Below are 25,073 nucleotides of genomic sequence, written 5' to 3'. Positions count from 1 at the left end.
ACGGGTCGCGTCGATCCCACCCGGGCGTTTGGACGCACTTTTGGATGCACTTGAGGGAGCGGGATGCAGTCGGACGCGCTGTCGATTTCCTGTCAGTCTTCTTCGCTGTGCTGGCGGTTGCTGTGCTCTTGTATGTTCTTCCCCATCCTCGCCAGTAATCTTTTCGCCCTGCAACCACAGTCTCCCATTCCTTCATCCGTGCTCTCGCACTAGATTACCACTACCCTGTGTTTCCATTCTCAGCATGGACGCAGACGACGGCTTCACATGGGACGCCGACGAAGGCACCGACAAACTCCTGGACTTTGAATTACACTCTTCCGTTAGTGTAGCCAACTCTCTCGCACGTACCCACCCAGTCACTGTAAAGCCAACCGTCCCGCACCAGGTGAACCCGCAGCCAGACGGCCGCCAGCAAAGCCCAACGATCGCAAACGAGCATGGATCAACCGCTGAGCCCTCAACAACGGCGGCTCAGCAAACAGCGCCTAGAAAGCTGCTGGGAAAACGGGACACGGCGGCCTTTGGCGGTGCTGCTGTGCTCGCACCCGCGAAAAAACATATGAGCGCGGAATGGACCCGGGCAGTGTACGGCGGTTTGGACGTACCGGACACTTTGCATGTAGATAGAGAGGTTTCGTTGGCAGGCGTGCAAAGCCATTTTCCTTATGCATGCAACTCCGATGGTGTTACTACATCCGAAACAGTCGCGCACGGTCAACCCACGACACACAAATTGCAGGAGGCCGAGTTTGAGTTTGTCGATGAGGATTTGTTCTCGTTTTCGCCTCCGGGTGCGATTGAGTTGGGGTATGATGCTCTGGTGTACGGAGGAGGGGATGTGCCCTGGGGCCGTGGTGACGGCCGGCATGAGTTTGGGAGGGATATTCTGATGCATGGAGTTGGGATTGTGCAGACTGCGAGTGGTTCCCACCGCCATGGATTTGGGATTGGTGGCCGGGAGTGGGACGATGAAGAGATGGCAGAGGGCCGAGGATGGTCGAGAGCGGTGCCTGGGCCTGCGGGTGCGTTGGAGCGGTTGGTGAGTGTATTCGATAAAAGGCCGTCGTACACTCGCGTTCAATGAGGAGTGGTCTACTAAGGCCGTCTTCCGCTTCACAGTCACCGGCAGAAGCCGCAGCGCTCATGCAAGGCAGCACATCCGTGTTGATGCCGAAACCTGTACCGCGCACGACAAAAATTCATCTCGACGGTCTACCCACCGACAATCCCCACAGAAATCAAGATGCTGCATTTGAATCCGCCGCTGCCCGACAAGTACACCCTTACATAACATCCTCAATCGCGTGGACGAACATGGCAGGTCCGTCTCCGCGCACATGCTCACATATTCAAAACCCCAATCTAACATGTCCTACAGCCCACATTCCAACCGCCATACCTCATCTCCCACCCTCATTCACCGCACACCGCGCCACAACCACATCCCCACCCTCCCGAATCCCCCACCTCATCGCAACCCTCACATCCCTACGCATAACCGACGTCGACATCGCCGTGCAGCTGCAAGACGGAAAAGGCGTGGTCGTCGACGCTGCGATGCATGCAGGGGTGATGAAGACGAGGATGCGAGCCGCTGACGGAGAAGATGACGAGAAAGCGGTGGTGAAGATGGGTGTGGGTGTTGGCGATGTTTTGGAGATTCGGGATGTGAGTACTTTTGCGGGGTTGTTGTGTTCTTGTCGCTGTCTTCTACCTTGTTTCTCACTTGATCTCGTATAGGCGACCGTCATCACACATCCACGAGTCCGTGCCCCGTATCTAGTGATCACCCTTCAGAACATCGTGAACGTGTTTCCCGAAAACGGCTTACCGCGTCGGTATAGATATGGAGGATAGGGAGTGCTACATAGGTCTATATACACGTACATACGTACGGGTTCTTCTGGACGGAGCAGAAAGGCTCCGGAGGTGTACATACCAATGCGGAAGGATAATCTGGTTTGAAGCGCATCACCTGAAGCCAGTTCTCTCCTCTGATGTGAATGTGCTAGTACTCTCCTCTGATTCTCTGAATGATCGAAGTTTCTTGTTGGAATGTGACAGTTGTACGCGGTTGTACGCGAGACCTTGTACGCGGTTACTTGTTGCGCGAGATCTCATCCCAACTCAAGTTACTCAACCCAACTCAACTCAACGGCGAACGCCCCGAGAAGGAGAGGGTCGCCGAGAAAACGCCCCGGATATGATTGGGACACTTGTCGAACGATACGGCGCATTATCATTAGGTACGCAGGGTTGCCTTCCACCGTCTGCCCCCCGGCCTACTGTTCGCCCGGCTCGAGGTGAAGGCATAGCAGTTTTCCTCCGCTTCGACACTCACCTTTTTTTCTGTCTCTCCCCACAGCGTCCGCTGTACAGTAGAGTCCAGTACATATCATCCTCCCACATCTCCCCACCTCTCCTACCTCCCCTGCACTCTCCAGATGACTCTCGACTCCCCACTGACCCCACTAACCAACCCCCACCTCCCCCTCGAGCTCGTCCTCCACATCTTCCGCCGCTGCCCTCAGCAAACTCGCGGCCGCCTCCTCCGCGCCTGCCAAGCCTACCATGCCTTCATGGGCACCGAGCTCTACTCCACCCAAATCATCCTCCGGGACCCCGCCCAAGCCGCCCAATTCAACGCCGCGTTCAGATGCGACCCCTTCCGCCTCAAACTCGTCAAACACGTCGAGTTCCACCTCCGATGGCGTGTCAACTCCCCCTTGACGGAGGCCGCGACGGCCATGGCCAGTGTATTGACATCATGTACGTTATCCTACCTCCGCTGCCGCATCCATGACGACGACACCGAACAACTCGTCTGGTCCTCCCTATGGAACGCCCCCTCCCGCACCCTCTCCATCGATCTGGGCTCCCACACCCCCGCAGACACCGACACGCCCCCAACCTACACCCAATGGGTTGGCTTCAACGCCTACGCCCTGCAAACCATCCTGTACACATTGGGACCCACAACCGACGTCCTCGCCATCCGCGGCGGCTACTTTCCCGCGCATATCACGTTCCCCCCGCTGCCCAAACTGTCCATCCTCCAGTGCGCCGACACCGACGCGGTGGCGTACCTGCCCGCCACGTCCCCGCTGACGAAAGTGTATCTGCTCCAACCGCGCGACGTGCCGGCGCTGTACACATTCATCCGCACCCTCCCGCCCTCCGTTGTCGAGTTGCAGTGTAATTGGGGGGACAATCCGCCCGCGTTTCCCGAATGGCACGCCCCGCGGGAGAACAGGTTCCTGTTCTATGAGTTTGACGTGCCCGTGATTGATCTGGGCGTGCTGGCGAGGGAGTTCACGGAGGCTTTGGAGGGGTATGGGGGAGGAGGCGTTTTGACTTTGAGTGTGAAGAGCGAGGATGAGGACGCGGAGGAGGTGGTGGCTGAGGCGGCGAGGGCGGCGGGGAAGTTTGTGCAGGTGCTTGTGTGAGCGGTGGATTTGGGGGAGAGGAGACGATCATGGACTATGTTAGTGGGAGAGGGACGGGTCCTCCCCAGCTCCCCGGCCAAGACCCTACCGGCGTCTTGCATGTAGTGCCATAGCTTGCGCTCTCACAAATCAAAAGGTGTACAGCGACAGTTTCTCATAGCGTCAAAAGCGTATTCCCGTCCATGTAGATAGACTACCTCTCCCATGTGTATACGCATTCAACCAGAGTTAGATATACGTCGTTTACAATCGAAGTACTCTAACTCCTTTCTCCGCACAGATGATTTCCGCCCACATACGTACACTATCCAGTACGAGGTGGAGGGGGGAGAAAAGGTATATGTACATAGAAGACAAACGACACATGAATACAAATACACCAAGGTGGGAAAAAGGGGGAGGTCGGGATTGACTCAGGGTCTACGTGTATATCACACCCAAGAGGGTGGTGGGTAGGCGCGTTCGGTAGAGAGATGCCCTTCCAGCGTGCAAGTGCGCGAGAATGAATGGCTTCTCGGCAATGGCGCGCAAAACTCCTTCACTCAACGCCAACCCCGGGCCCCCGGCCCTGGAGGATACCCCCTCGGCTGCTGTGGCGGGTAGCCTCCACCCCCTCCCCCACCCATCCCCATCCCCATCCTCCCCACGCCTCCCATACCCCCCGGTCCACCTCCCCCACCCATCCCACCACCACCATACATCGGCCCCCCTCGCCCACCACCACCGTAGAAGTCTTCCTGCTGCCAGTCCATTTGCGGAGGAATGAATGGTGGCCGTGGGAATCCGTTTGGTGGGAGGGTTGGGAGGGTGCCGCCGCCGCCTGAGGGGTTTCCCATGGGATTGGGGGGGAAGTTGAGGGGCATTCCTACTGGGGGAGAGAATCACATAAACGTATAAGTAGGGTTGGGTTGTGATGGCATAGGAGTGATGCGAGACTCACCAGGCCGAGACTTGGTATACGGCGCAGCCCTAGCCTGTCCCGTCCGCATCACGCTATTGCGCATCGGTCCGACGCCGCCGACGACGGGAAGTGGGGGGAGCGGGGGTTGGGGTCCTAGTAACGGGTTTGCGGTGGCGTTGATGGAGTTGTTATTGTTGCGCATTGTGCTGGGGTGGGTGGTGCTTTTGGGGTCTTTGGGGAAAGTGCGGAAGGGGTTGCGCCGGTGGGACGTCGGGTCGGCTAGTTGGACTGTGGGTTTTTTGCCGTGGATTTCGCTGTTGAACGTGGAGGGGATCAGCGGACTTCGACGAAACGTACAGGTTTGCGGGGACGAACACATGAGAAAGGGGAGCCCGGCACGTACATCATCTCCAACAGCTGCTTGGCCGCCAATGCCGCCTCCTCAGTCGTGAACGCCATGTACGCAGATCCTCGCGATTTGCCATTGATCTTGTGTTCCTGGAAGGTCGTTTCGTGCGCGATGAGCTTGTCGCCGACGCCAGCGTCTTCTGCGACGGTGCGGAGGTCGTCGTCGCTCGTCCACTTTTCCAAAGAATCCATCTATATGAGTACGAGATGCTCCATACTGCGAACAATGCAACTCAACTCACCCAGGTCAAATCCCCAACTATGATACCAGCGCTCCCTGGGCCCATGGACACAGTACTGTCACGTCTCGGCCCATGGTCCAGATTCCCGCCGGTTGGTGTCGGAACATCACCTCCATCTCCATGCTCGGTTTTAAACTCTTGCTTATGTGAGGAGTTTGCAGCCGCCGCTGCTGCCGCTGCTTGCGCGTCCTCCTGTTCAGCTGAGACGATATATCACGGTTTCAGTTTTCCGTCCAATGGTCGTATCAAGGGACTTCATCGCGCGGAAACTCACCGTTCATCCCAAAACTCAGCACATCATCCTCGTCATTCGTCAAAAAGTCCATTTTCTGATCCCTGCCACCATCTCCGATCCCGCCGCCATTTGTCTCTCGCTTGACGTTGGTGGATGCTAGGAGGTCGTCGTATAGCAAATCGTTCTATTACGGGATGTGCATGAGAACGGGAAGCCTTCAGCTTGAAACACTCATGTTGCTTTGGACCGGGATGATCTCCGATGATCCTCGCCCTGCGATGGCCGACACATAACATTATTAACGTACCGAGCTGGCATCATAATGGTCGTCGCCGTACAGATCGAACTCATCGTCCGCCATGTTTCCTGGTTCACCGAAAAGATCTCCGGAATAGGCAATATGCTTGGTATGTTACCACGTAAAAACAGTCCAGTATGGATTTCAGTTTCTGTGGGCGGAACGAAGACGGGGTAAGTGCCATGATAATACAGCACGGGTTTCCTTGCCCCACATTCGGATGCCTCCCCTGGCGGCCCTAATTCGCCACCCCGACCTCCACAACTCTCTGCATCCCAACCCTATCACAATTGTCCGCTCCATTCCTTGAGCAGCAGCATTCGTCCATGGGTAGACAGTTTGATTCAGAAGTCTTCTGATGAAAGCACTATTGCACAAAGAGAAAAATAGATATACCGTTACACATGGGTGAATGAGGAGTTGACAAAACAGTGTGCAAAGCAGACAAAAAGGCAGGCAGAGAGGTGAAGGGAGTGCATGGGGGAGTATAGACGAACGGGAGAACAACAAAACAAGTTTATACGTACATTATGTGGAAAGCCCTTCACCCGTCCTTCATGGCCTACGCTCCGTATATGCCTTCAAAAGCCTGACAACACACCACAATCTTGCCAAGACAGTCTATGGACCTTTCTCCTTCTCTCACACCAGGCAGCAGAATCTCGCTTAGGGCAACGCACGCGATTGTACAGACCCGAAACGTCAGATCAACAATTCCCCGACATCCTGTCCCTCATATCCCGCGGATACCCGTCCTGAAAAACTCTCGACATCTCCCATACTTACGTCCCGGCTCTCTATGGGTTCGAGTTGATCTATGCCCGCAATCAAGGTTCTCTGCCTCACTTCTCGAAGGAGATGGAGGAAGCGTCGATGGCGTGAGGAAGTCGCACCGGTGTCGGAAATTCCCGGGCTCTATGTCGTGGTAGCTGATAGTAACTGAGAGTGCCGAGTGGGGTTGTCTTCCCACCGAAAGTTGTTCCCAGACGAGTTGGTGGGAAAGCAAGGCACAGATGTCGAACATGTCAAGCTCCCAGAAAGCTCCCGCAACGGTCTCATTTCAAGTGAGACGAGCGACAGGTGATCTAGATTAGGTTATGGTTGGTGGGCAGTATACTCCGACTCAAAAACATCCAAGGCTCGGTGGTTTAGTGGCATAATACCCGCTTAGGGTGCGGGTGGTCCCGGGTTCGATTCCCGGCCGAGCCCCAATTACCTCTCTTTTTGCCTTTTCCCTGCCCATTCTTGATCGTCACGTGACCGATCGTTTCTTTTCGTCCGCTGCTAAACCACACCCTCAATCTCTGCTCAGCCAAACCGGAGGAGGCAATTACACTAACACCCTTCACAGGACACAGGAAGCGCAACACAACAATGGCTCCCAAGGCTAAGAGTACGTAGCTGTCACCCGCTGTTGGCGGTCAAATTTTTGGGGACACGGCCCTGCAGAGGGAATCGCTGCTCGTTTTTGGGAAGTCGACAAGAGGGGCCGGAATGGGTGGCAGGACGACATGCGACGGGGTGGGGGCTGGATCGGCAGGACTGTGGGGAAGGAGTTTCGAGCGGAGAGTCGGGGAGGAGCAGATCAGGTTGTGAATAGTGGCGGGTCGAAAGTAGGAATTAGCAATCGCACGACTCGACTGTGGGAATCTGGGTTGGCGAAGACAGGAACCTCGTCGTTTGGACCATTTGGAGAGCTGGGAGAGCTGAGGCGGAATTTGAGCGGGCGGAGATGCGATCCTTTCAGATATGGGAATTACCATATGTGCGGCAGCCGATGGTCAACCCACCACCTCCGATTTTCCATTTCCATCATCTCACCACTTTCTTCCCCAATAGCCACCACGACCGCGGCCACGGCCAAAGCCACCACGGCCAAAAAGGCCGCCCTGAAAGGAACCAACGGCAAACACACCCACAAAATCCGCACAAAAACCCACTTCTACCGTCCCAAAACCCTCCGTCTCCCCCGGTCGCCGAAGTACCCCCGCCGCTCCGTCCCGCGCGTTCCCACGCTCGATGCCTACAAGGTCGTGCAGTTCCCGCTCAACACCGAGTCGGCCATGAAGAAGATCGAGGACAACAACACGCTGGTGTTCATCTGCGATGTGAGGGCGAACAAGAGGCAGATTCGGGACGCAGTGAAGCGGTTATATGATGTTGAGGCGGCGAGTGTGAATACGCTGATTAGGCCGGATGGGAAGAAGAAGGCTTATGTTAGGCTGAGTGCGGATGTCGATGCGTTGGACGTTGCTAACAAGGTATGTGCGGGCGGTGTGGAGGGACGAGCGCGCGTTTGAGCGAGGGGGGCTGTGTGTATGTGAGGAGATGGTGTGATTGACCGTGTGCGGACACGATTGAACTAACACTAGACTCTCCTCTCGTTGTGTTCTACAGATCGGCTTCATTTGAATCATCATCCCCACACTTAGAATCGCACACCACTGTACCTTTCCTCTTTACCCTCTGTCAAATACATCCAAAAAACCGGCCCACACATCGTCCCACTCTTCTCTGTGGCCTGATTCTGTGTTCTGGGGGGATAAGAAACACCGAGAAGATCTCTGAGGGAGTGTACGCGTACATCGCCTGGAATCCCCTGGATGGAGGGGGGAAGCGATTGCGGAGTAGCCATCGCAAACGCAGCAAGTTTCTAAAGCTCACACACCGCCAAAAAGAACCGAATATCCGTGGAGCATTTGTCCTCAGACACAAGAATATGGGAAATGTTGATCGCACCCTTCCCGAGGTTGCTCTCCGCACCCACATCTATCCGCGTCCAATTCCCATAGATCTACTGTTGTGCCTGGAAGGGGCACTGAGTAGCTTGGACAACTGTCTTTGAGCAAAAAGTACCTCTCTGCACCGATTCCACTCGTGTGCAGACAAAATCGCACAAACGGCAAGCAGGGGCTCCCAAGGAATCACACTCTGGGGTCTTCATGAGGGCAGTACGTGAAGGGGTTACAACAGCCGCCGCTGTGCTCGGAAGAAGACCCCGGCGGCGGCAACTCCCCCTCCCACCCTCATCCCAGATTGCCGTGCTGTGGGAAGTAGCTGGATAGACGATTTTCCCCTTGTGTCGGCTTCCGTGTGATCTCCTAGTTTCACAGAATTTCTGGTGTACTGTATGTTTGTACGTTCTCCTTGCAACCATGGGAACTTGCATACGTGAAAGATGATCATTCACCGATGGAAAATGACGGTTACTGTCAAATGGGCGTGGGTAACAAGACGACGTGGGTGTTGACCTTTAACCATTTTGTTGACTTTGGGCCGGGTTTTCCGCAACGGGATATCCGCAACTCTCCACTAGCAACAAGGACGAAGTCGGCGTCAGTGAGACCTGCATCAAAGATGTGCCATCCTTGGCCAAACCAACTGCAGGATTAGTCATCCCTCGGCATCTCAGAGTTAAAGTTACGTGTCTCGCCAGCATCCCAAATATAGTCACGGAATAGAAGGAATTTCACAACCGATACGTAAACGACAACAATATGCTTCGAAAGCATCGAAAAACCATATCGGCGAGGAGGCTGTCGCTTGAATGGAATTGCGAACGATTTGTCGAAGTGCAGCCCTTCCCAGTGCCGGCCATCTTCCGCGATATAGAAAGTTGAAGAACAGCGTTTCGCATTGTTTCGATTGCAACAAAGGACAACCTTCGACACAGCACGGTAGATAGCGGACTCGAGAAACCAAGGCACTTCGCCAACACGCACCAGCAATCTCCCTCAATCGCCTCAAACCATGTTCAAAGGCAAAAAGTCCACAGAGCCCGCCGCGGCTCCTCCACCGCCCTCCGCGCCCTCTCCCGCGCCCAACATCACCTCCGGCACATCCACACCCCCGACCGGCGCCGGGGCCATCTCCCACCCGGCATCCTCGCAACTCGGCGGGTCGGGTTTACTGCTGATTCGGATTGTGGAGGCCAGGAATCTGGTGTATCCCAATGGCGGCGCGGCGGTGCAGATTGGGACGGGCGTGGGAGCGGATATCACGAGATTGCCGTATTGTGTGATTGATTTTGATAAGAATGAGATCATGGTGCCGGCGAAGGAGGGGAATCCCGGGAGTAGGACCGTGGTTTGGGGTCATCGCGCGAATTTGTAGGTACCCCCGCGATTGATTTTGGGATGGGAGTTTGTGCGGTTGCGAGCGCGACCTTCGCAAATGCGTACGCGGGCGAGAGAGAGTGCGAGCGCAAGCGAGCCCATTGTAGTATGGAGCGCTTGCGAGGACGGACGCCAGTCAGGTGTACATTGCGCTAAAGGCGCAAGATTCCCGTCACTTATTCCCAGCGAGCACCGGCGAGCTGCTCTCCAGCGACCATTCGCTGACGATCGGCTCTCCGTCACGGAGGATGGATGGCACGATGGACGATGGACACACCCACTCACGCATTCCTTCACTTTTATTTGACAGCGACGTATCGCGCGAAGCCGAAGTGACCATTTCGGTGCTGCAACGGGGTACAACGCAAGGGCAGGACGTTCTCCTTGGCAGCGTACGTGTCAAACCGCTGTTGATCGACGGAAAACTGCAGGACCAGTGGTACCCCTTGCAGAGCGACGGAGAGGGCGCGCCGACGGTTGCCGGGGAGCTGCATCTGCAGTTCCATTTCAAGAAGCAGGTGGTAAGTAACCGCGTATCACACTACTCAAATCTCACATTTCCGGTGAACCCCTCATGATTTTGTCCCCCCAGCAAAACAAATCCCTAACAATCGACGACTTTGAGCTCCTCAAAGTCATTGGCAAAGGCTCCTTCGGCAAAGTCATGCAGGTGCGCAAACGCGACACGAACCGCATCTACGCCATGAAGATCCTTCGCAAATCGCACATTGTCGAGCGGGCCGAGGTGGCGCACACGCTCGCCGAACGCACCGTGCTGGCGAAATTGAACCATCCGTTCATTGTCCCCTTGAAGTTCTCATTCCAGACGCCGGATAAATTGTATTTGGTCTTGGCGTTTGTGAATGGGGGCGAGCTGTTTCATCATTTGCAGAAGGAGGGGAGGTTTACGGAGGATAGGGCGAGGTTTTATGTTGCCGAGTTGTTGTGTGCGTTGGAGTGTTTGCATGGGTATAACATCATCTACAGGTGTGTGTTTCTGCCCTCACCCCCCCACCCTCCTGACCATGCAAAACACGTCTTACTTCACCTCACTCACTCCCCCCTCTGATGACCTCCAGAGACCTAAAGCCCGAAAACATCCTCCTCGACTTCACCGGCCATATCGCGCTGTGCGACTTTGGACTCTGCAAATTGAACATGAAAGACGGAAACAAGACCAACACGTTCTGCGGCACGCCCGAGTACCTCGCGCCCGAGCTTCTGCTGGGGCAAGGATACACGAAAGTGGTGGATTGGTGGACAATCGGGATCCTGCTGTACGAGATGATCACTGGCCTGCCCCCGTTCTACGACGAGAATACGAACGAGATGTATAAGAAGATCTTGGGCCAGGAGTTGGTGTTTCCCGATGATGTGAGTCCCGTCGCCAGGGATCTGTTAAGCCAGGTACGGTCACCGGTGCGAGCGTTGGCTTTAATCAACCGACGAACCTCTTCATCACACCCACCTAACCGCATTCGCCGTCCCCCGACTTACAGCTCCTCGATCGCGACCCCACGCGCCGCCTCGGCACCACGGGCGCGGACGCCATCAAACGGCACCCCTTCTTCTCCGAAACCAACTGGTCCCGCCTCCTAGCGCGCAAGATCCCGCCGCCCTTCCGGCCCAACGTCCTCTCCGCAACGGACACGTCCAACTTTGACGAAGAGTTCACCTCTGAGATCCCGCAGGATTCGCTGGTTGAAGGGAGCGCGCATCTGGGCGAGGACGTGCAGAGTCAGTTTGTGGGGTTCAGCTATCAGGCGCATGAGGGCATTGCTGGGTCGCTGGGTGGGGGCGTCAATGGGGGGAGCTTGGTGGTTGGGGGGAAGATGGGGGGCGCGGCGGGGGTGGGCGTGGGGAGTTTGAGGCAGGCGGGGGGGACGAGGAGGGGGTTGTGAGTGGTTTTTTTTTCCGGGGGACCGCCGTGTGTTGGGTTTTTTGGTTCTTGTCTGGAGTGCGTTTTTCCAACCATGTTTTTGTGTCTTTTTGTGTGGAGAGAGATACAAGAGAACATCTCAAACCACCACCGCCGTCACGCGGAGATGAGAATAGTCTATTACTATCAGAGAGCGTCCATCACGCGTCCGCTCGATATCTCACACACACCACACGGTTGGATATCAGTTTTCACACACGATGCTTGCGCGTTTAAACACGGCGCGCTCACAGTTTCCATTCGGCTCGCTTGGCCTCTCCCCTCGCCCCCTCCACGCCGCCCGCCCGCCGCAAAACCCCCCTCCCATCGTGGCTCCCATCGCAGTCACAAACAACCCCCCAAGAACCTACGCCCCTTGCGCAGAGCTGAGCTCCAGGAGCCCCTCCACTCACTCACTCCCCTTTGCTCCCTCGCTTGTCACTCCCTTACGCAAGAATGGCCGACTCGCAAGGCATACCCCCAAACAACAACACCCCCAACGAACCCCAACAACACTGTGCAGGCTGCAACAAACTAATAACAGACGCCGACGGAGGGAACTTGATCAATTTCAGTGACGCTTACTTTCACTCCGGGTGTTTCAACTGTAATAACTGTAGGACACCCATCGACTATGAGAATAGTGTCGTGCTCGTCGGCGAGGACGGGAAGGTATGGGTGCGAGAGGGGGGGAGGGGCCCGGGCGATAGCGAGGAGAAAGAGAGCGCTGGGAGGCGCAAGGATGCTTGGAAATTCGAGCGGCCGCGAGGACGGTGCTTGAGGACTCTGCCGCAGGCACGGGAGCGAGTTCCTTTGCGCCACAGGCGCAATATCCCTAATCACGGCTCTTAGCGAGCCTCAGCGAAGCTGTCCACCGCAGCCCAACATCCTCGTCGCGGGCGGAGCGAGCAGCGCATTGCTGCAACTATCGCCCATCCATCACCCATCATCGCTCATTGCACGCATGAGACATTGACACCGATGGTTGACCCGTTTTCCCTCCCTTCACTCGCACAGGCGATATGTGTAAACTGCTCGTACAAATGCAAAGGATGCGGCAACCCCATCTTGGAAGAAGCGATAACAACCGGCAACGACACATACCACACGCACTGCTTCAACTGCTCCTCATGCGCGCGCCCAATTCAGGACTTGCGCTTCTTCCACATCAATGGGGTGAGCATCCACCTCCAACTTCACGCGAGAGAATACTCGATCTTCTGGGGGAAGGCATGCCTTAAACAGTGCAGCCCATCTTCGCCCATGTAGAGACTCCTATGTCCGTCGTGTCACACTGAAACGAGGGCGAGCGCACGAAGCTCGGTGCAGTCGGTGGCGTCGCCCCGAGTGAAGGATGCAGTTCAGACCCTGCCCGATAAAGCCGCGCCTGCAATAGCGTCGAATAATGCGACTGCGACTGCGAATGCTGGACAGGGGTTGAAGAGAGGTGAGGAAGAGCGGGTATCACTTACTTTGCGTACATTCGGTGGGCGCTGCGCGGTTACTTGGGGTTCTTACCCCCCGTTCTCTCGGAATTAGACCCATCGAACAACTCCTACGTGTCGGCACTAACCGAACAACCAGGAATCAGCTCAAACGAGTACGTGATGCAGCTAGAACATGAGCTGGAGGAACGGAGTAGGCAGTTATCTGCTTGTGAGACCACACTAGATTACATCAAGGTGTGATACCTATCCCCATATCCTCACATTCTACCACACTCTCGCTTACTCACCACGCGGTGTATATGGTAGACAACCTCCCGCAAAGCCGTCGAAGAGTTCCACACACTCCAATCCCTCCACACCGCCGAAGTACTCAAACGCCAACAACTCGAATCCACCGTCGCGAAATTGCAGGAGCAGTTGGACAACATGGCCCGTGCTGACGCCGCCCGCGAGCGCGCGGAGGAGACATTGGAGGCGTTAAACACGCAGATTGAGGGGATGCGGAGGGAGAGGGAGAGTTTGAGGGTGGCGATTGAGGAGGAGGGGAGGAGGAGGGATGAGTTGGAGATGGACGTGGGACGGTTAGTGTTTGAAAAACACGCGGCGAAGGCGTCGGCGGGGGGTGGGGGGGATGCGTAAGTACAAACCCACCGTCAAAAATCATAACCTCCCACATTCACTCGGGACTGAACGAACACATTCTTGTGGGTTGAACAGCGACGACCTAACCCGCGAACTACAAGCCCTCCACACCCGCTTCACCAACACCCTCTCCACCCTGCACGCCGACCGCGCACACCTCCGCTCCGACATCGCCACCCTCGAATCCACCCGCGAACATCTCACCGACGGTATCTCCCACCTAACCGAAGAAAACACCGTCCTCACCGCCCGCCAAACCCGCATCACGGGCGAACTGATCGACTCGGCCGAGATGCTCGATAAAGTCGAGTCCCACGCCTCTCTCTTTTCTCCGAATGCGGCGGCGGCGTTCCCGGAGATGGAGGAGTTGAGAAAGACGGTGGAGGAGGGTGCGGAGGGTGCGGATCGGGTCGGGATGATGGGGGCGCCGGTCAAGGCGGCACCCCTCCCACCCCCACGGATTGCTCGGCCGAGAGGACCCAGGAAGGGGAGTGTGGATATCCTCTCCCACGCGGCGTATTACCCCCCCGCTGCGGCGCCGGCGGGGGGGATGATGCAGCGGTCGGCGTCCGGGGAGCCCACCCCCACAATCACCCCGCATACCCAACAACAGCAGCAGCACAAGAAAGACAAATGGACAAAGGAATGGAAAACGAACTTGAAGGCTACGACGACCAAGTTGAAGAAAGCGATGCCGCAGGCGGGAGGCAGCAGCAGCAGCAGTAGCACCAACAAGCCGCTGTCGGCCAGCGGCACCTTGGGGAGCACCGACCACCTTGATTCACCCCCCGCCAGTTCGAGTAGCCCCGGCGGATACGGGTTCCCCGGGTCGGCGATGTTCAAGTTGGGGGCTAAGAAAGCCAGTTCGAAGAGCGGTACGTACAAAAGAAATGCTTGCGTTCTTCTAAACCCGGTAGGAGATCACTGTGATGCTGATGACGGATGGTGCGTGTTTTTTTTAGATGTCGATCTCTCACGACCTACAGGCGGATCGTTCACGTACCCCAGCGGAGCAGGCGGTGGACCGCATGCGTTCCGAACCCATGCGTATCGGAGTCCGCGGAAATGCGATCTGTGTGATGAGAAGCTTTGGGGGAAGGAGTTGCGGTGTGAGAGTGAGTTTTTTCTTTTTTGACGGCATCATGGGGGGGTGTGGGTGTTACGGGTTGTCTATTCGCTGGGGGGGATGAATTGCTGACTTTCTCCTTCGTTTTGGAGGATGCGGATATCACTGCCACCAGAAATGCGTGCCGAGTATCATCCAGCACTGTCCCGCGGGGAGCGGGGGGGATACCCACGCCGGTACGTCCCGTGATCGCACCTCGTCCCTGACCGCTTCGTTCTCCCCATTTGGTCTGACACAGTGCGACATCCATATGATCTGTAGACGGCTCGACGCCGACGGCGGGCGAAGGCAAGGTGTTTGGCGTCGCCCTCACACGCACAGTCGAGGCCGAGGGCGGGGTGGTGCCGCGCGTGGTGGGGGAGTGTATCGCCGCCGTTGAGATGCGAGGTAAAAAAAACAGCCCAACAAACAACCAAACACATCTCCCCCCCTTCCTTCACACGACGTTCAGGGGACTGTCACTCACTGTGCATAAAATCCCCCAGGCATGACCTACGAAGGAATCTACCGCAAGTCCGGCCCGTTGACGCAAACCAACAAGATCATCGCGTGCCTGGATCGCGGGGACTACACCATCCTCTCATCCCCCGACTCGGCTGAGGACAGTGAGGTGGATATCGCGGCGGTGACGAGCGCGCTGAAACAGTATTTCCGCGAGTTGCCGGAACCGTTGCTTGGGGCCGGGTTGTATGGGGAGTGGGTTGGGGTTGTTAGTAAGTATTGGGGGGGGGGGGGGGAGGGAGGATATAGAAGAGAGCGGTTGACCCCCTTCATTTTTGCGGCCTTTGATTAGAACGGACGGAAGATGATGAGGAGCGGCTCAAGGCGTTCATCGAGCTGTTGAAGAAGCTGCCGCCGGCGCATCTGAGCACTTTGGCGTATTTGATCCTGCATCTGCATCGGTGAGTTCAAAGGAGAGTGGGGGCGTGCGGTCATGGCGCTGGACGGGGGGATGCACGCCACACACACAGGGGCAGTGGTCACGGGGGTCCACTTCACTCCCACTCATTTTTCATTTGCAGAATCCAACTCCACGCCCCGGAAAACCTCATGAACACAACCAACCTCGGCGTCGTGTTCGGGCCCTCCCTGCTCCGCCCGCCGCACGCCGAGACGCAGCTGGACTTTGCCGAGTCGGCCGCCAAGAACGCCGTCGTCGAGGTCCTGATCCGGTTCGCGAGGCTGCTGTTTGAAGTGCCCCGCGAGCAACCCGAGCAAAGTGGAAGTGGGATACACGAACTGCGAGGGAGGAGTGATGCCGAGATGGGGTCGGCGACGGATTTGGCGGGGAATGCACGGGATGAGGATAACGACGCTGGGGAAGACGCACACCCGTCGCGCCCGCACTCCCTGCACGAAACGACGTCTTCGTCCGTCGACTACGACGCGCTGACAACGGCTGCGGGGAGTGAGGAGGATTTGGGAGGAGAACAAGTCGCAGGGGCGCCGAGGTTAAGTGTTGAGGTGGGGCCGAGTGGTGGGGTGGGTGCGGTGTGATGTGGACGAGAACGTGTATTTAGAAGCATTTGGACCGATTTATGTGACCCTCTTTCATCATGCATCTCCCGCCTGCGTATGCATCGCAAATATACACACAACGCACAAGTCACATTTCGTGGCATAGTGTTTTGTTCCCCGAAGGTTGAATATGGGCCCGAGTTCACGAACAATGAGAAGAGTAGGCCCACCCTTCTCAGCTCGAAACTTTCAAAGTCTGGTGATTTCCCTATATTTGTTTTCTTTTCATTGCCGAGAGGGTAGATAAGATACGACTCGATGCAAAGGGGGTTGTTCCCGGGGTGGTGTGTGTGGGGTGGTGCGAATTTCACAAAAAGAGTCTGATGGATGGTTCTCAAAGACCCTATATTTTGGGATGCTCGCGCACACGTGGGAGGTGATAAAGGTGATAAAGAGTGCGGGGGTGATTGTTCGATATATAAACCGGTTCCTCTTTGTGGTGAGGGTGCTAAATTTACTTGAGGGATGGGAAGGCGTTCTGGTCCTCGATGCTCACGGACGAACCGGCACCGGACTGACGACCGCCACGGCCACCGCGGCCGCCAGCACCACCATTCCTGTCACTTCCACCGCGTCCACCGCGGAACTCGCCGCCACGGTTTCCGCCACGGCCGCCGCGGGGGCTGAAGGTGTTGCGGCCTTCGTCGGCGAAACGCTGGTCGATGTTGACAAAGGTCTTTTGTGCCTTTTCCTTGGCGGCGGCGGCTTTGGCCTTCTTCACCTGTAGAAATATTGGCGTTAGTTTGCAGATTCTGAGTGAATCGAATTTGAGAATCTTTCTTACCTTGAGGAGATCGGCGAACAACTCCTCATCCTCCTCCTTCTTGAGAGGGACGGCGTTCTTCCATTGAGCATCGTCCGCACCTTCGTTGGCCTTCCTCACCTTGGCCTCGGTGGCGGGCTTGGTCCTCTCGGCAAGGAATTGCTCGAGCGTCTTGTACGACTCTTCGGGTTCGGGCTCCCTGGGTGTCTCCTCCTCAACCGGCGTCTCGGCACCTTCCTTCTTCTCGGCACTATCGAGAGGGGTACCAGTTTAGAGATTCGTAATGAGGCGAAACAAACCGAAATCTGCTTCAATGCGAACGCACCCTTCGACGGGCTCGACATCGACCTTAGCCTCCTCCTCGGCGGTCAAGGGGTTTCCCCAAGAGCCAGCACCGGCAACTTCCTTCTTGACACCATCGGTGCGTCCGGATCCAGAGTGACGGTCGAATTCGCGACCACGGAAGCCACCACGGCTGCCGCCCCGGCCTCCACGACCACCACGGAATCCACCGCGCTCACGGCGTTCACCATCGGCGACGCGCTGTTCACGGGGAGTCTCAAAGTCACCGCCGTCGCGGTTCTGACGAGGCGGGCGAGCAACTATGGAGAAGAAGAAAGAGAGAAAATGAGTGACGAGGCGTTCCTTCCGATGTGTGTGAATCCGAAATGCAAATAGCCGGACAACCCAATGCTACTTCGAGGAGACGATCCACCAGGGCTAAATGGTTCGCAAGAATCCCACAACTTCCATAGCTCGTTGCGTTTCCGAGAGCTCTCGCCGCTCGTAGGCGCAGTTTAACAGGCGGTCGCTTAATGCAATCACCTCGCTTCGTTCGACGAATGGCCCATTTTTCCCACGTTCACCATCGCTCATGATGCCTGCCCGTCACTTCGCTGAAAGTCGCTCGATGCAATTACCTCGGCCTTCCCTTCCTCAACTTTGTCATGCCTCCGCCCGCCTTTGTCAACGACTTCGCTCGGCCTCGATCACTCTCCCAACATCCAGCAATTCCCATGATCTCCACGGATTCTGAGACTCACCATCAGCACCACCACGGGGAGCGCCAGCAGCTCCACCACGACGGGGGTACTCGTTGCGAGGAGCCCTCTCAGTCTGCTTCTTGGGAGCAGCGTCCTTCTTGGCCGCAGCGGGAGCAGCCTTCTTGTCGTCCTTTTTGGCAGGCGAAGCCTTTGCGACGGGGGCGTCGCCACCCTCGTCGTCCAGGAGGTCTGTAGAGGGAGGGAGGAGGTGTCTTTAGCGTCGGCCCCATGTTGAGGTGTGTTTTGGGTCGAGATCACAGTCATTCCCTCCAATCCAGATGCAATCCTCGGTGCCGCAATCGACTCCCACTGTTCCGCGCAAGCACTCGGCTGCTCCTTCTTTCCCACCCTCAGAGCATCGCAGCACTCCATAATTCCCCACCGTTGACCTCTGTCTACTCCAGGATCACAGTCTCTCCAACCAGATGCATGTTCCCTCGTGATTTCGCGTAGTGCTCGCCCTTCGTTTCGCAATGTCGACCTCCTGACCGCTGACCCTCAATCGACGCCGGATGGATGGGACTTGCTGTCGATGGACGTAGTGATGGACGGATGGATGGAAGCCTTACCGTAAGGGTTCCTCGACAGCACCTCCATGTTGGATCTAGTGGGGATGGATGGATGGATGGATAGAACCTTCTTTGAACGATTCCACTATGCCGTTGTTCGCTCCGTCGCCGGCGGTTGCCGCGATAGGAAGGACCCCACGCGACGCGACACAGGGCGACTTCACGGGGGGCCGCTCACTTGTGCGTTTTGTATCGCTCTTCCTATTGCCACATCGGCCCCCTGCCCTCCTGGACATGGGGACTGGACTTAGGAAAGGACTCGTGGAAGTGGGAAGGGGACAGATATATTATAACAAGGCCTGCAAATACAGTACCGTCTGCTCATCTCACTGCGTGGCAGTGGCAGGGAGTGAGTGAGTGGAATAGTGAGGTGAAGCGTTGCAAGGCAACAAAGGGAGGGGACCTCAGAGTCAGGGTAAGTCGAGCATTTTCCTTGCCTCATGTGGCTGATGAGGCAATCTCGGAGCAGGAAACGAACTAGGGATTGGGGCTTCGCGAGAGCCAATACCCGATATGGACTTGAAACCAAGAACCCGGAAGCAGGACGCACGGGGTTCGGCATACACTCTGTCGATTCGGGGATATCAGTCTCGGATCATGTCTTACGGATGGATGGGATCTTGGACAAGATGGGAACCATCGTCTTCCCACGCCGTCGAATACTCGGAGTCGGCTAGGGAGGGCTGCGATGGGTATTCTCAATCGCGAACATCACATCGGAGCGAGAGGATGCATGACAGCTATCTTTTCAATCTCCTTCTGCGGATACCCCTCCTGAAGACGACTCTCCAGTCTAGTAAGGCCCCATTGTGTGGATGTCAGAAATGTATTGGTATGCAATGTGTACTGAACTGAAAATCTCTAGGAATGCGCTTCAGACAAGCGGCAACAGCACGTAAATGCCACGGGGAGGACAGTGTCCAAACTCAGTGCGGGTAACTTGTAAGATCTACCAAACGACAGTCCCAAAAGCTCCAAAAAGGGAACCCCAAAAAAGAACGCGGAAGCACATCCAAATAATCACTATCGCAGGAATCAGCCTTGAATGTCTTCCGAACGCGGGACGCGGAACTTGAGAGAGGAAATCGGTGCGCGAGGAGCGAGAACTGGGTTCATGGCTTCTTAGGATCGACCGAATTGGGCGCCGTCCGTGGCCGATCAAGCATCGCCGCCGCATTCGAATTCGAAGATATCATGGCTCGCTTGGCGAGACCCCCCAAATGCGGATGCGTATGCGCCATGCTCACGAGCGTCCCATCGCGTTCGCCCGTCTGTTGCCGACCCCCCGTCGTCGGCGACTGCTTCCCGGCTTGTTGTGGTGAGAATCCCAAAGTCGATCCGTCAGAGCCAGGCGCGTAGATGTAGTGGCCTGAAGGGGAGGGAGGGGAGGGCGGAGGGGGTGCGGTCAGAGTCTCGTTAGACCTCGCTTTCGACAACCTCATCACGCTACGCAATAGCAAAGAAGAAGGAAAAGAAGAAAGATAAAAAGGTTGGGATGATTGTTGGGAGACCCAATCACAAAAACGAGAAAATAGGTCGCCAAGAAAGGAAGAAATAAAGAAGAAGGGGGAAGAAACAGACGGTCCAACACAAATACGCTAAGATCCCACCCCGACCCCGACCCAAAAAAGGAGAAACGTCTACTATATACAAAGGGGGGCAGGCGCAAGCAAGCAAGCCTTCTCAGTACTCACCAGCACTGCGGCCATCACCAAACCCCTTCCGCGGGGGACCACCCTGGCCAGCCAAGGGGTGTCCCTGGAACGCATTACTCGACTGCTCGTGGTCCTGATACGAATTCGACGAATGGGACGACTGCTGCGATTGCGGGCGGCTGCCGACGCTCGAGCGTTGAACGACGGGGTGTGGGTGCGCGTGTGGGTGGTAGCCGCCGGTGACGCCGGCGCCCGATACGGACGCCCGTGCGGAATAGGAGTGGTATTCGCCGGGTATCAGATACGGCATGCGGCCGTGCTGCTCGTGTTGATGTTGATGATGCTGTTGCGCATGCTGCTGGGGATGCGACCGTTGTTGTTGCTGCTGCTGCTGCTGCGATCCCCCGACGTTGCCAACGCTGCCCAAATGCGCATCCCGCCAATCCTTGCACTGCCTGATCGCGCCCAAAATCCGTTTCCGCGTCCCAAACGCGCGCACGCCCAGCTCCTTCAAGTCCCCGTCCCCCAACAGCAAGATAGTGGGGAAATCCACTTCCTGCTCAATAAATATCGCCAAATGGTTCTCCAGCTCCAGACTGCTCAACAGGAACTCCGTCTGCGCGAACGCTTTCGGGTGAGCCCGCTCCATGCTAAACAACGTCTCAATCGTCTGCGCCGTGAACGACGGCGGCGGGTCGCTGGCTGATATCTCGGGGACTAAATTCGACGACCCGCGGGACGGTTGCGCGTTGTTATTCCCGCCCCGATCATCCAACATCCCCATACTCCGACTCAGTTTGAGCCCATGATGGAACTGGTGCTCCCCGCCCGTGTGGCTGCTGCCACTGCTCCCACGTTCAGGCGCGTCGATGGGGCTCAGCATCCCCGCGAACCCTTTAAGCAACTCGGCGTTCTTGGCCGGATCATCCATCCCCGAATCATTATCCTCGTTCGCGCCCGTGTTGGCGGTATCGATCGACATCAAACCCTGCCGCCGCGCGAAGTGGACCGGCCATGCGCCCGGGTTCTGTTGTTGTTGAGGTGTAATGGACGTCGCTTCGAGCGTTACCGAGAGCATATCCCGCGCGTCAGCCGGGTTCGGTAACCCGCTCTTGCTGCGCCTCAGTAAATGCTGCGGAGCATTGAGGGTGCTCATCCGCCCCGGCGAAGAGGACGGCCCGGCATCCTCAAACAAGTGTCGCAAATCGGGTGTCGACTGCGCCATCTTGCTGTTGGCGATCCCGCCCGGGTGCATCCCGTGCGGCGGCGGGGGGTAGAAATTGGCAAACGCTGCCGCCGCCGCGTCGCTTGCTTCTCCCTGGGGCGCGCTGCTGACCCCGACGACGAGCTTGGAGGGGAAATGCTGGAAGGAGTCGTAGCTCCGGTGTTGGAGGTTGGCGTAGCTCCCGGTGCGGCCGCCCATACCCTGTTTCGGGACGTGTTGTTGCAGAGGCACGCCGCGGGTGGTCAGGTACTCGGTGATCAGACCCTTGGCGGCGTCGAGGCTTGTCGGGGGGGTATGGTGCCGGTGGAAATAGAGCATGAACGTGCAATCGACGCTACCTTCGTTGTTCGTCGGCGACGATTGCTGCTGCTGTTGCTGTTGTGGGTTATTCTCCGCCGACGGCGGCGGCGGGTGATACACATACATCTCCACCCCGAGCTCATGCAACAACTGCGCGGCCAACGCCGAAACATCCGGCTGCATCGTAACCGCATAAAACGCCGCCTGGCCGCCCGGCACAATGAAAAACTGCACCCCGGGTACCAAATCCCTCAACCGATTACTCGCGCTAATCACCGCACTCTCCGTCCCGACAACCTCCACCTCGTCCGCGCCACTCTCCCTTCTCGGAAACGCCAACTCGGCCCCCGTGCTCTGCGTTATATCGTTCAAATACACCGCCCGCGGCCCCACAACAAACCGATGCAATTGCCGGGGTATGCTAAGCGCAACCGTCAAAGTCGGCTTACTCATCTCCCCCGTCAATTCCATGATGCTCGCCTTGGCATGCCCCAAATTCGCGCTGTTCTTCGCCGGCGTGCGCGCAATCACGTTATCCATGTTCTTGAAGTACCCGCCGAGTTGCGCATACTCCTCCGCGTTCGAGAACTTGACGTACACGGCCCATTTCTTCATGATCCGCTGGATGTTCTTGCCCCCGACCCCGATGATCCGCTTGTGGAACGCTTCGGGGACGTGGAAACTGATCTCGGCCGGCAGCTCGTCTTCCAGCATGCCCAACCCCTCGACGCATCTCCCCGGCGTGGAGTTACACAGATCGATGAGCATGTTCCACTCGTTGAAGTTCTCCTGGAAGGACACGCGACACCCGGATGTCTTTGTGATCTTGTTGATCTTGCCGTTCTTCTTCCCGTTGATGAAATCCTTATGCTCCATCGCGAGCTCGACCTGGAACTTTGTGTCCCGGATCAACGGGAGGATGGCGGGGTGCCCAGCGAGCGCCAGGAACGCGGACTTGACGAACGGGTTCAGCCCGTAGATCTCCATGTACGGGGACGCCAGCACCACCTCCGAGTGCGTCTGCAGCGGTAGCATGCTCAACGCGTTCACGAGCGGGTGGCTGGGCTTGGCGTTCGCGGGCACCGGGTTGGAGGTCAGTTGGATCCCGGCGATGTAGAACTCGCACAGCAGGTACATCACCGCGCGGCAGGTGCGGTCGAGGTACACGCGGTCGCCGGCGGTGACGACCAGCGAGGCGGAGGTGCCTGTGGACCCGAGCGCGGGGAGGGCGATGTGGGTGGCGTTGTCGGACATGATGGAGAGGAGGGCGGGCGTGCGGGAGAGGAGGAGCCAGTCGAGTTTGCGGGAGATGGTGGGGAGCGTATGTGTTTGCAGGTGTTTTGACTGTGGGCGGGGGGCAAAAAATTCAACCAGATCATCAGTACCTTGTATCATATCATCATGAATGGATTGTGAGATTTTTTTTTTTTTGGGAACTCACCCGCATCCCCGCGACACCCACAACCTCCTCCACCGTCCTCGTCACCCCCTGCACGGTCCCCGTCACCCACACCGTGCGCGCATACGCATTCACCTGCGCCTGCGTCTCCACGCTACACGTCTCGCCCACGAACGGCGTCGGGAGGTAGATGTTGGTCTGGTGCTCGTGCATGAGCAGTTCGATCTGTTTGTTGTTGCGGCCCGCGAGCAGCGGGTGCAGGGTGGGGAGGAGGGTTAGGGCTTCGATGTGCAGGCCGGCCTGTGAATAATCAATCATCAACGTTGGGTCGTTAGTCCAAAGTCCATCTTTTTTTTTTCCAACTCCGATGATGTAACCGAAATCGAGAATATGTTCGCCAACCCACCAACTGATCCAAATACACCAACACCTCCATCTTGGCCATCTCCAGATCCTCGGCGCGGCCCACGACCTCCAGATCCATCGTCTCCCACGGGGACTCGGCCACCACGGTCACTTTGCTCATCCCCCCGCGGTCCTCGGTGGTGTTGTTGCTACTCCGCCCGACGCAGGTGATGTGCGTCCGGGTGCTGCTCATGATGGCGTCCAGACGGTGCCGCACGTGCGGTTGCATCTCCGAGGTCGTGGAAAGGAGGAAAGGGTGCGGCGCGCGGATGATTAGCATGCTCTGGGGGGGAGAGAGGTGGGGGTGAGTCAAGGTGAGGTTGGGGGTGATGAACGATCTCGACGTAGTAGTGTTGATGGGCGGATGCTCGCTTCGCTCGCGGAAGCGTTCCAAAGCGATCCAACGGCTGCTCGCGCTGCGTATGACAGTGCCCTCGCTCCGCTATCCCTCTCGTTCGGTCGCTCGCGACGGTGTACATACCTGCGTCGGGATCCCCCTCAACATCCCCCTCCTTGCCCTCCCCGCCATCGCCGGCGGGCCCATCACCGTCACACTCATCAACACCTCGAACGGCATCTGCCCCCCTTCCTGTGCCCCCTTGTCTCGCCCATCCCGCTGGGATCTATACCCCCCGACCTCCGGACTCGTGAACGTGACGACACACCCGGTCTCCTGCGCGACACTCTCGCAGAGGGCTTGTACTTTTGTGATGATTTGCGGGAGGATCTCGGAGGTCGGGGTGTGCGAGGTGTAGTGGGTGAGGGCGTACGGGAAGGAGAGGATGATGGTGTGGCCGGGGTTGTTGGCGGGCGATATGGAGGACGGGGCCGAGGTGGTGGGCCCTGGGGGTGGGTGGGACATGGTTGGGTCGTGGGATATCGAAGCCCCGTGGGCGGGGGTTGGGAATGGGGGGGGGGGGGGGGGGGGGGGGGGGGGTAACGGTTTGCCGTGCGCTGCTTTCGTGGCGTGCAGCTCCTCACTCAACGGATGGTATGGTGTGTCTCTGAGCGTTAATCCCACCGCACCGCTCTTCACTGTGTATGCGGGATATAGCTGGCCTATCGTTTCGTCTGGCGTTGTTCGTGCGCAAAAATAAGGGGATATCGGAAAAGGATATCGGGTCGACAACGAAGAAGGAATATCGCCTCAAAGGTGGTGGTATACTAGAGGCAGGGCTGTCGATTCACACACAAGTCGCATCATCCATCGGCTACGCGCCACTTTCTTTTTCCATCCAAGGGAAAGAGCTGAAGAAAAAAGAGTTCGGCGGGGCGGAGGGAACGCTTGTGGTATATAAATAGGTTCTTGGTGTCGCGGGTGACTTTCCGGACTGTAAAGACTTTGTGGGCGGGGGTGAGGGCCGGCCGGTGGGGTTTTGTTTCGGGTTGTTGGACAGCGGGCAGGGAGTATTCG

The 25,073-nt window shown here is 57.2% G+C and overlaps 8 protein-coding genes and 1 non-coding gene across 9 annotated transcripts; 6 read left to right on the top strand and 3 right to left on the bottom strand.

Annotated features, from left to right (window-relative positions):
- Nucleotide 1: 1 nt before the first annotated feature.
- Nucleotides 2-2,065, top strand: EV422DRAFT_544847 (uncharacterized protein). Its single transcript, XM_053071427.1, has 4 exons — nucleotides 2-1,042; nucleotides 1,123-1,324; nucleotides 1,382-1,671; nucleotides 1,744-2,065. The coding sequence occupies exons 1-4, from the start codon at nucleotides 245-247 to the stop codon at nucleotides 1,858-1,860; spliced, it is 1,407 nt and encodes a 468-aa protein (XP_052921556.1). The 5' UTR covers nucleotides 2-244; the 3' UTR covers nucleotides 1,861-2,065.
- A 48-nt stretch (nucleotides 2,066-2,113) lies between these two features.
- EV422DRAFT_279881 (uncharacterized protein) lies at nucleotides 2,114-3,551 on the top strand. Its single transcript, XM_053065947.1, has 2 exons — nucleotides 2,114-2,249; nucleotides 2,369-3,551. Exon 2 carries the CDS (start codon nucleotides 2,448-2,450, stop codon nucleotides 3,447-3,449), a length of 1,002 nt encoding a protein of 333 aa, XP_052921555.1. The 5' UTR covers nucleotides 2,114-2,249; nucleotides 2,369-2,447; the 3' UTR covers nucleotides 3,450-3,551.
- Nucleotides 3,552-3,946: 395 nt separating this feature from the next.
- On the bottom strand, nucleotides 3,947-5,876 carry EV422DRAFT_607733 (uncharacterized protein). Its single transcript, XM_053073823.1, has 6 exons — nucleotides 5,543-5,876; nucleotides 5,275-5,419; nucleotides 5,001-5,200; nucleotides 4,754-4,932; nucleotides 4,390-4,664; nucleotides 3,947-4,317 (listed from the first exon to the last, which is right to left on the bottom strand). Exons 1-6 carry the CDS (start codon nucleotides 5,594-5,596, stop codon nucleotides 3,992-3,994), a joined length of 1,179 nt encoding a protein of 392 aa, XP_052921554.1. The 5' UTR covers nucleotides 5,597-5,876; the 3' UTR covers nucleotides 3,947-3,991.
- A 794-nt stretch (nucleotides 5,877-6,670) lies between these two features.
- On the top strand, nucleotides 6,671-6,742 carry EV422DRAFT_t144. The gene has a single exon. It is a non-coding gene; the product is annotated as a tRNA-Pro (tRNA).
- A 109-nt stretch (nucleotides 6,743-6,851) lies between these two features.
- Nucleotides 6,852-8,256, top strand: EV422DRAFT_544838 (ribosomal protein L23/L15e core domain-containing protein). Its single transcript, XM_053071426.1, has 3 exons — nucleotides 6,852-6,926; nucleotides 7,373-7,794; nucleotides 7,931-8,256. Exons 1-3 carry the CDS (start codon nucleotides 6,908-6,910, stop codon nucleotides 7,943-7,945), a joined length of 456 nt encoding a protein of 151 aa, XP_052921553.1. The 5' UTR covers nucleotides 6,852-6,907; the 3' UTR covers nucleotides 7,946-8,256.
- Nucleotides 8,257-8,783: 527 nt separating this feature from the next.
- On the top strand, nucleotides 8,784-11,751 carry EV422DRAFT_623263 (kinase-like domain-containing protein). The gene is made up of 5 exons (XM_053074216.1): nucleotides 8,784-9,642; nucleotides 9,959-10,169; nucleotides 10,241-10,635; nucleotides 10,728-11,055; nucleotides 11,148-11,751. The coding sequence occupies exons 1-5, from the start codon at nucleotides 9,284-9,286 to the stop codon at nucleotides 11,547-11,549; spliced, it is 1,695 nt and encodes a 564-aa protein (XP_052921552.1). The 5' UTR covers nucleotides 8,784-9,283; the 3' UTR covers nucleotides 11,550-11,751.
- A 271-nt stretch (nucleotides 11,752-12,022) lies between these two features.
- Nucleotides 12,023-16,279, top strand: EV422DRAFT_571553 (uncharacterized protein; the record flags this gene model as incomplete). Its single annotated transcript, XM_053073006.1, has 12 exons — nucleotides 12,023-12,238; nucleotides 12,584-12,742; nucleotides 12,836-13,013; nucleotides 13,106-13,248; nucleotides 13,321-13,649; nucleotides 13,732-14,531; nucleotides 14,619-14,771; nucleotides 14,875-14,958; nucleotides 15,044-15,169; nucleotides 15,268-15,495; nucleotides 15,576-15,684; nucleotides 15,805-16,279. The coding sequence occupies 12 exons, from the start codon at nucleotides 12,023-12,025 to the stop codon at nucleotides 16,277-16,279; spliced, it is 3,000 nt and encodes a 999-aa protein (XP_052921551.1).
- A 208-nt stretch (nucleotides 16,280-16,487) lies between these two features.
- EV422DRAFT_279499 (uncharacterized protein) lies at nucleotides 16,488-18,963 on the bottom strand. The gene is made up of 5 exons (XM_053065946.1): nucleotides 18,676-18,963; nucleotides 18,107-18,295; nucleotides 17,389-17,665; nucleotides 17,085-17,313; nucleotides 16,488-17,021 (listed from the first exon to the last, which is right to left on the bottom strand). The coding sequence occupies exons 1-5, from the start codon at nucleotides 18,701-18,703 to the stop codon at nucleotides 16,755-16,757; spliced, it is 990 nt and encodes a 329-aa protein (XP_052921550.1). The 5' UTR covers nucleotides 18,704-18,963; the 3' UTR covers nucleotides 16,488-16,754.
- Nucleotides 18,964-20,073: 1,110 nt separating this feature from the next.
- EV422DRAFT_544807 (uncharacterized protein) lies at nucleotides 20,074-24,562 on the bottom strand. Its single transcript, XM_053071425.1, has 4 exons — nucleotides 24,141-24,562; nucleotides 23,661-23,942; nucleotides 23,297-23,554; nucleotides 20,074-23,199 (listed from the first exon to the last, which is right to left on the bottom strand). The coding sequence occupies exons 1-4, from the start codon at nucleotides 24,519-24,521 to the stop codon at nucleotides 20,359-20,361; spliced, it is 3,762 nt and encodes a 1,253-aa protein (XP_052921549.1). The 5' UTR covers nucleotides 24,522-24,562; the 3' UTR covers nucleotides 20,074-20,358.
- Nucleotides 24,563-25,073: the final 511 nt, after the last annotated feature.

This window comes from Fimicolochytrium jonesii, assembly GCF_025526975.1.
Source record: "Fimicolochytrium jonesii strain JEL569 chromosome Unknown EV422scaffold_35, whole genome shotgun sequence".
NCBI lineage: Eukaryota > Fungi > Chytridiomycota > Chytridiomycetes > Spizellomycetales > Powellomycetaceae > Fimicolochytrium > Fimicolochytrium jonesii.
Note: the sequence above shows the minus strand (reverse complement) of the source record. Positions and strands in the feature narration are given on the sequence as shown.

Bases quoted from the DNA above. Each gene is read 5' to 3' on its own strand.
- EV422DRAFT_279881 (XM_053065947.1), top strand. From the start codon at position 2,448: ATGACTCTCGACTCCCCACTGACCCCACTAACCAACCCCCACCTCCCC.
- EV422DRAFT_279499 (XM_053065946.1), bottom strand. From the start codon at position 18,703: ATGGAGGTGCTGTCGAGGAACCCTTACG. The intron at 18,296-18,675 runs GTAAGGCTTCCA...CTCCCTCTACAG, and splicing joins GCTGTCGAGGAACCCTTACG to ACCTCCTGGACGACGAGGGT. The intron at 17,666-18,106 runs GTGAGTCTCAGA...TCTTCTCCATAG, and splicing joins TCCCCGTGGTGGTGCTGATG to TTGCTCGCCCGCCTCGTCAG.
- EV422DRAFT_623263 (XM_053074216.1), top strand. From the start codon at position 9,284: ATGTTCAAAGGCAAAAAGTCCACAGAGCCCGCCGCGGCTCCTCCACCG. The intron at 10,170-10,240 runs GTAAGTAACCGC...TTGTCCCCCCAG, and splicing joins TCCATTTCAAGAAGCAGGTG to CAAAACAAATCCCTAACAAT. The intron at 10,636-10,727 runs GTGTGTGTTTCT...GATGACCTCCAG, and splicing joins GGGTATAACATCATCTACAG to AGACCTAAAGCCCGAAAACA.
- EV422DRAFT_544847 (XM_053071427.1), top strand. From the start codon at position 245: ATGGACGCAGACGACGGCTTCACATGGGACGCCGACGAAGGCACCGAC. The intron at 1,325-1,381 runs GTCCGTCTCCGC...CATGTCCTACAG, and splicing joins CGCGTGGACGAACATGGCAG to CCCACATTCCAACCGCCATA. The intron at 1,672-1,743 runs GTGAGTACTTTT...GATCTCGTATAG, and splicing joins ATGTTTTGGAGATTCGGGAT to GCGACCGTCATCACACATCC.
- EV422DRAFT_544807 (XM_053071425.1), bottom strand. From the start codon at position 24,521: ATGTCCCACCCACCCCCAGGGCCCACCACCTCGGCCCCGTCCTCCATA. The intron at 23,555-23,660 runs GTGGGTTGGCGA...GATTATTCACAG, and splicing joins TGGTGTATTTGGATCAGTTG to GCCGGCCTGCACATCGAAGC. The intron at 23,200-23,296 runs GTGAGTTCCCAA...CCCCGCCCACAG, and splicing joins TGGGTGTCGCGGGGATGCGG to TCAAAACACCTGCAAACACA.
- EV422DRAFT_607733 (XM_053073823.1), bottom strand. From the start codon at position 5,596: ATGGCGGACGATGAGTTCGATCTGTACGGCGACGACCATTATGATGCC. The intron at 5,201-5,274 runs GTGAGTTTCCGC...ATATCGTCTCAG, and splicing joins GCTGAGTTTTGGGATGAACG to CTGAACAGGAGGACGCGCAA. The intron at 4,318-4,389 runs GTGAGTCTCGCA...TCTCTCCCCCAG, and splicing joins GTATACCAAGTCTCGGCCTG to TAGGAATGCCCCTCAACTTC.